Source organism: Engystomops pustulosus, unplaced genomic scaffold (genome assembly GCF_040894005.1).
Source record: "Engystomops pustulosus unplaced genomic scaffold, aEngPut4.maternal MAT_SCAFFOLD_110, whole genome shotgun sequence".
In the NCBI taxonomy this organism is placed as follows: domain Eukaryota; kingdom Metazoa; phylum Chordata; class Amphibia; order Anura; family Leptodactylidae; genus Engystomops; species Engystomops pustulosus.
In genome coordinates, this window is record NW_027284992.1 from 278,288 (window position 1) to 286,064 (window position 7,777).

At 49.5% G+C, this 7,777-nt stretch overlaps 1 protein-coding gene across 1 annotated transcript; it reads left to right on the forward strand.

Annotated features, from left to right (window-relative positions):
- The first annotated feature begins 1,957 nt into the window (after positions 1-1,957).
- Positions 1,958-7,488, forward strand: CUNH6orf47 (chromosome unknown C6orf47 homolog). The gene is made up of 2 exons (XM_072131633.1): positions 1,958-2,361; positions 5,722-7,488. Exons 1-2 carry the CDS (start codon positions 2,344-2,346, stop codon positions 6,403-6,405), a joined length of 702 nt encoding a protein of 233 aa, XP_071987734.1. The 5' UTR covers positions 1,958-2,343; the 3' UTR covers positions 6,406-7,488.
- Positions 7,489-7,777: the final 289 nt, after the last annotated feature.

Below are 7,777 nucleotides of genomic sequence, written 5' to 3' on the forward strand. Positions count from 1 at the left end.
ATATAATATATACCCCGAGAGGCCGTATACACTGCAATATATAATATATACTCCGAGAGGCCGTCAGCACGCCGTATACACTGCTATATATAATATATACCCCGAGAGGCCGTCAGCACGCTGTATACACTGCAGATGGGTCCGGATTCTGTTCTATGCAAATAATCGGGATAAAGAACACAGAAGCGGCGCGTCCCTCCGTAGACGGATCCCTGTGATTGTAGGGGAATTATTAGGAACACAATGGAGTCTGATGTCTTGTCCCACCTCGAGCGTCGCTACTTTATGGTGATGTCCATGAGGGACCCGCGGGGTTCAGTGATGGTCGATGTGTCCTAGTAACAAGTTCCTGAGTCAGGACTGAACACTCCATCTGACAGGTTACCCCGGGGCTCAGGCGGTGTTACCCCAGCACCTCTGGGAGCCTGGTAATGTGTGCTCTGGGGTGACATCCCCCGCGCCCCGGGGTAATCTCTGTGAGAGGGAGTTGTGTTCCTCAGGATCTTCTCACTAGGACGATCTCGTGGCTGATGGTGGTTTGTGGTTTCGCAGGTTGAGGTCGTGGCGTCTCTCGTGCACCTCGGGTGATGAGTTCACACAAACGTGGCGAGGGGCAGCACCCGAAAAGCCGACCTCCTCCTCCTGATATCAGACCTGGTCTGCAGCCGCACGCTCGGGATGGGGAACCTCTGAGAGACCGAGCGCCCAAACTACAACCCAATTATCAAAGTCCCAGAAATGTAATGAGTGACTTGTGCTCCGCGCTGTCACCGCTCTCCGTCATCTCACCCTGAGGACAATAATACAGCAGAAATGTGGAGGATCATTGTGGCTCCCCACCAGGAGGAAACGTCAGGGCCGGAGCTACAATGATACTCCAGATGTGTCCGCACCGCCCCCCTCCTCCTGGAGTCCCAGGGAGTCCTGTAGTGTAATATATCGGAGCACAGCGAGTCCTGGGACTGCAGGAAGATACCGGGAGTCCTGTCTGGTGATGGCCCGGGTGTCACCTGTGCCATAGGTTCACCACCACTGGGATAGGCCAGTGCTTGGGGATGTAGATTCCTAAATTTTCTCCTGTGATCACCTTGAGAATGTAGATGGGGGAAGTCAGAAAGTTCATGGCCACCAGGGTCCCAATGCCTGGGATAGGACTGGTTGTGAAAGTTATAGGACATCTATCACCAGGATGAAGGACTGTAAACCAAGCACCGACATACTGGTATGTGTTTTTTTTCAACAAAGGCTTTTAAAATTATGCAAATGAGCCTCAGTTGCTCTGGCTCCATAGGTGTTTATGGGACCTGGAGCCCCTTGGGCTCATTTGCAAGCCTTAATTTGTTAAAAATAGCCTAAAGAGCTGATCCTGGCAGAGGGGGTGCACACCAGGATGTCAGTGCTTGGTTTACAACCATTCATCCTGGTGCTAGATGTCCTTTTAAAAGGTTTTGGTTTGTTTTTTTGGATTCCCAAAAATAGTTGCCTCTCCAGTTTCTGAAATGAAATGTATTGGTTATGTCACCACAGAACCGATCTCTGTCCTCGTATTGTATGCTCTGTGGACGTGTCACTGCTTTCCATTGGGAGGTTCCTGTTTTGTTTCTCCTAAAATTGGAAGGACCCTTTGACTTCAATGTCTCCAGATGCATCTTCTCCACTATTATACAATCTGCTGATGTGTTGTGGGGGCCATTCAGTATAGAAAATGCCCGTCACAAGGTTTCCAGGACGTGGCAGCTCTTTGTAATCCTTCCTCCAACCATCTGTGGTCAGGACCTGGCAGCTGTGACCCCTGAGGGGCGCAGGATTTCCTATTTTGGAGTGTGGTCTGTCCTCTCCCCCCTCAGCAGCAGAACAGTAAAACCTGAATATCCAGGGAGGAGATGGAGGGGAACTGCTTTTGTCTTTTTAGGGCAGGGAGGGTGTCCCCTATGGCTCTCCGTAGCAGCTGCACCCTTTTTGGAATTCCGGCTATGTGACATAGAGGACCGAGGAGGAGGAGGAGGAGGGAGAGACCACACCTATTGTGTTTGCGGAGAACCATTCAAGCCACTTCCTACCTGACAGAGAGGTGGAAGACCGGGACCTCCAAGCCGGAAAAGCTGGAAATTACCGGACGGGAAAGGGAATCTGGAAAGTTACAACGTAAACTGAATGATAGGGTTAAGGAAGGTGAAGAAGACGCATGGAACTGAAAAAGTCAAAGTTTGGGTAAATTGTTGGTGAGAAGAATCAGGAGGACAATGGTTTGAACAAGACAACGTGAAAGTTGGAGCAAGTTAAGGAGTTTACCAACAAATCTGGTCACGGAGAGTAACATCCTGCGCCTCCCTCCTACGGATCATGAAATCTCTGGAGAAGGTCAGTAACGTGGTGGGATGTCTTGGGGGGTCATTTTTGTATGATTTTGCCTTTAGCTTTGAGGTTCGGTCACTAGATTCTGTTCTTAATGACTTGTAATGAGGTCCACCAAGTTCTCGGGAACGTTTCGCTCATGGCAGATGTCTGACCCATCGGACTGTACGTGACATTGGGTTGTCTGGTGGTTTAGTATGTTCTTACGTTTGGGGCTGTGACTATGGGGTCCATCAGGTTCCCCCATCGTTTGGCTCATGGAGAGCATTTGATTGAGTGTACGGCTGCCCCGGGACCCTTCTCATGTCCCTCTCACCCCTAGGCTGCGGTGCAGATACCTGATCTCTCCTATTTTTATGTGCTGCTGACCTCTCCCAGTTTCCAGGGTCAGGGCTTCTTCCCCATGGGACGGGCTCAGTAGAGGCAATGAGGCTCCTGCAGGTATCACTGCTATTAAACTCTACCACCAGGAAAGTATTCTAGTTTCTGTGTGAAGGTTCCAGTCCCTCTCTGTAGGGTTAATTCCAGTTTAGGACCATATTCGGGTTCATTCCTGCAGCATAAAGCCTTGACGATGGCCAAGTGATCATATAATCAAATAGGGAGTGCATCCAGGCAGCGGCCGCAGAACCCCATTATGGGGGTGCAGGAGTGTGCACCCAGGCCCAGGATCCTTAGGGGACCCAGAAGGTGTATGGCAGTAACACAAAGCAATGAGTAGTATTAATGCTGCGTTATAGTGATGGTGCAGGGGCCGAGGAGCTTCAGGTTCTCTGCATCTAGGAGATAAGATCTCAGCAATGTGGCTGATGGGTCCATACAACCTGGTACCTCCATGACACCAGGGAACCTAGTGTATTGGCCCAGTGTACCCCATGACACCAGGGAACCCCATAACTATGCCTTAAAACATTGAATCATCCACCACCATATGGTTCCTTCTTCCGGCCCTATAAAAATATTTCCCATGCGGTGGTGGTATTGGCCCAGTGGACCCCATGACACGAGACTTGCCACAGGATTCCCCATTAATATCCCAGGAGTCAAAGAAATTTGGTCCTTAAAAAAAGGCACATTTTATTTTTGTGGTAGCAGAACGACCCCCTTTCTTTTGACTGTTCCCTCCACTCCCCGGAGGGGTCTGGGTGATAGTTATGGGTGAAGAAAGCTGCCAGGGTGTCCAAATCCACTGACCATGAAATGTCTCACAAGGTTCCCAATGATCGGGATCATGACGAGTCCTAAACGAGGGACTTACATAGACTTTGCTCTGGTTGGTGGAAGGGATCCTAACTGTGGGAATAGCGCCTCATAGCTTATGCGTTAGATATTGTAGGGAGTCTTGTCGCTCTAGAAGTGTCTGTTGTAGGGACTATTATTGGAGAACCAAAATGCTTTCGATATACGAGGATCCTGGACGCACAGGAGCCGAGAGCCGACATGTGACGTTACCATCTGCTGACGGAAAAGCGAAACTAAACAATGTCATAACGGAAGCCGCTACCTGATACAGACGGTCGGCTGCCAAATACTAGGGATAGATAATGGGGACCCCTCACCCAGACAGAAATATTATGTGCAAGTTGAATGGACCCATTGAGTTCCCTTTCCCCATCATCAGAGTCCCTTAAACCACCTCAAAACCTCCCACCAAACTGTCCATATATGATGCAAGGCTTACATTATGGTTGTGTATGGGAAGGGGGACTATCTATATGGCAGTTTGTATATTTGGGTCTAAGGTGGGGTCAACCTTGCACCTAAAGGTTCCCAAAGATCATTAATTCCGATGCTAGAGACCCCTCCACACTTCTGTGTAACCCCAGTAGGAAGGACTCCTCTAGATGCACTTATTCTCCCCACCATGTATGGACCTGGAATATGGCTGATACTTCTTACCAACATGTAACGGGCCGGGACGCCTTGCAGGACCTTTACCATAAGCGTGGAGCTCGCGGATGTGGACCCAGTATGGGGTTTACTACTAAACACATTTTCTAAATGGTTCCTTGGTTTTCAACGTTTAAACTCCATGTGGGGGACATCACTATCCCTAGGAGTAGCGTCTGTCATGGAGGCCACGAGTTGTTGGTGTGAGGCACCAGAGGGACCGGCGGAGAAATGGTCAAAGGAAAGGCCAAGGTCAGGGCAGGCACAGGTACATTATAATGGTGGGAATAGGTGGCTCTGGGTCAGGATGGTAATGAGACATAGACGGAGAACAGAGTCACAGGAATTTTATTGGTTGGCTAATTTCCCATAGGGGTCGGGGATGTTGCGTTGTGCTCCTTGGTTCTTATTCACATGGCCACGATCAGATCCCGGGCAAGCACGGGGCCGGGTGGAAAAGGGATGAGCGCTCCTCTCCCCTCCCGTCTCTCCCCTCCTCTCCCCTCACCGCACATTGACCGGGTGCCATAGACTTCTATCGTGGCCGTGATCTGCCTGCGATATGTGTGGTCAGACCACGGCTGCACAGAGGGCCTGAAGAAACCAGACGTGGCGTCAGCAGAGGAGGAGAGGCTGCAGATAAGATAAAATGGGGAGTGTAAATATCTGGGTGCTTGTCCAGGAGGGCGACAATAAGATCCCCGAAACAAACTGACCCATCGTTTATAATATAAAACCTGACGGCCAATGAGAGTTCAGCTCTTATTTTTCCAGAGTAGTTAAATAATCAAAAGCTGCACTGTGATTGGTTGCTATGGGCAGAATAAGGTTTAACCCTGGAACCAGTCTACAAAATGTCTGTTGTATCCGTCCAATGACATCTCATCACCACTTTCTGTGCTCTTGGACTCTCCAGGACCAGGAGATGTTGAGAAAGAGACGTAATTGGGGAAGATTTATCAGAAGTCTCCAAGAGCAGGACTGTTCTAGTTCCTCATGGCAACCAATCAGAGCTCGGCTTTCATTTTATAATCAGCTTTGGGAAAACGAAAGCTGAGCTCTGATTGGTTGCCAAGAGCAATGATTGGATCAGCAATTAGTGTGACACCATGGACATTGATAGAAATCTGCTTCATCCATCAGTGGTCACAGGCAAAATAATCCCAAGATACAGCCTTAGGATAGTCGGTGGACCCATTCACACGACCATAACGTGGCCACAATACAAGTCTATGGCCCCCGGTCACAGCGAGTTCCCAGGGTCCAGGAGGCCGCAGCGCAGAATATACCTGTACCTGGGCAGAGAGGAGGGTGCGGAGCGCTCACTCCCGTGTCCACCTGGTCCTGTGCTCAGGCTGGGATCCGGGTGATGTAACGGCGTGTGAATAAGGCCTCGGATTGATATTTATCAATAATCTTGGGCGATATTGGTTGCAGGAGTTGGAAATGACCTCTTCTCTTCTCTCCCCTCTGCAGATGTTCATGTATCAGTCTATGAAGTGGCCTTCTCCATCGGTTTTCCTCCCCAAACTGTTCCGTCCTTCGCAAGTTACTCCATCGCACCCAGACACCTCCCCTCAAAAACCCAGACGATGGACCTTACCAGCACTGCCCTTACCAAGTCTATCGAGCCTCCGCTTTCATCTCCCTTCCCTGAGGAGCGGCGAGAATACGAAATCCTCTTCTCATCCTAACATCGACTTCGAGCACTTTCAGATCTGCATCAACTTGGTCCATCACATCATAGACCTCTGCGCCACCGGCTGCCTGTGGCTATTTTCTCCCGTGTTTCGGGTAACGTTGGATATATTTGGTTTTCAAGGAGCCCTCAAGCTGTGGATCCATGGACTTGCCATTTTCTTGGCCACCACATATGGCATGTATTTGCTCCTTTGGCTGGCCCAGGAATATATTTTCCAGTTGGCTTCATTTTATGGTATTTTACAGACATTGGTCTTAATCGTAAGTCTGAGGGCAGAACAGGAAGCTGCGAGAGAGCCTCAAGAAGAAGAAGAAGAAAAGTTAAGTGACCGTAAGGATGAAGTCGGAAGTGATGAAGGACATCCCGAAGACAGATGGGCCGGTGGTGAGGACGACGATGAAGGAGTTTCCCAAGATGAGTGGGAGAGTGAGGGAGAAGAGGAAGTAGGACATGCCTGAGGATACAATAAATAAACTATTTGAGACTCATTTACGAAAGATGTTTTAGACGGAAACCATTTGAGATGAACCAGACACAAACGGGTCTCCAGAACATGGACCACAAAATAACTAACCATATTATGACGACCAAGAAGCAACAAAAGGAAACGAGACTATGAAGCTCCTGAGCCAGAAATAGTTGAGTAAGAGACGAGGAGGTCACCGCAGTGCACGAGCCGCCTTGTATGGCCATACGGTACATGAAGCTCGGGACTGTATGTCATTGACTCTGATGGTCCTGAGGATCGTCCTCATCCAGTGTACGGCCATACGGTACATGAAGCTCGGGACTGTATGTCATTGACTCTGATGGTCCTGAGGATCGTCCTCATCCAGTGTACGGCCATACGGTACATGAAGCTCGGGACTGTATGTCATTGACTCTGATGGTCCTGAGGAACGTCCTCATCCAGTGTACGGCCATACGGTACATGAAGCTCGGGACTGTATGTCATTGACTCTGATGGTCCTGAGGATCGTCCTCATCCAGTGTACGGCCATACGGTACATGAAGCTCGGGACTGTATGTCATTGACTCTGATGGTCCTGAGGATCGTCCTCATCCAGTGTACGGCCATACGGTACATGAAGCTTGGGACTGTATGTCATTGACTCTGATGGTCCTGAGGATCGTCCTCATCCAGTGTACGGCCATACGGTACATGAAGCTCGGGACTGTATGTCATTGACTCTGATGGTCCTGAGGAACGTCCTCATCCAGTGTACGGCCATACGGTACATGAAGCTCGGGACTGTATGTCATTGACTCTGATGGTCCTGAGGATCGTCCTCATCCAGTGTATGGCCATACGGTACATGAAGCTCGGGACTGTATGTCATTGACTCTGATGGTCCTGAGGATCGTCCTCATCCAGTGTACGGCCATACGGTACATGAAGCTCGGGACTGTATGTCATTGACTCTGATGGTCCTGAGGATCGTCCTCATCCAGATGTTATGTCACGTGTAAAAGTCCATTTCTACAACACTAAATATAAATGTATTTATGATGGGTCTGCAGTGTCTGATCGCACCATGGTACTTCCTTGGGTTATTTTGTCTTGGGCAATGACGATGTAGGAGAAGGGTCTGACGACATCTGTTGGACTTTTAGAGGCAGCGAAACCTGTTTAGAGCCTAATAAAAGCCGCCCTATAAAAGTGAGGTGCCATTTATAGACGAGCAGTGGAGACGATGGCTCATCTCCTGAGAGTCTATTCTGTATATTATGCACACGACTGCTTCATGTAGCGCTGCGTTCCCCTTGCAGGTCTGCGGTTCAGGCAGGGATAGCACCGACTCTATCGGGACAGTCACGATGTGGAGAGAC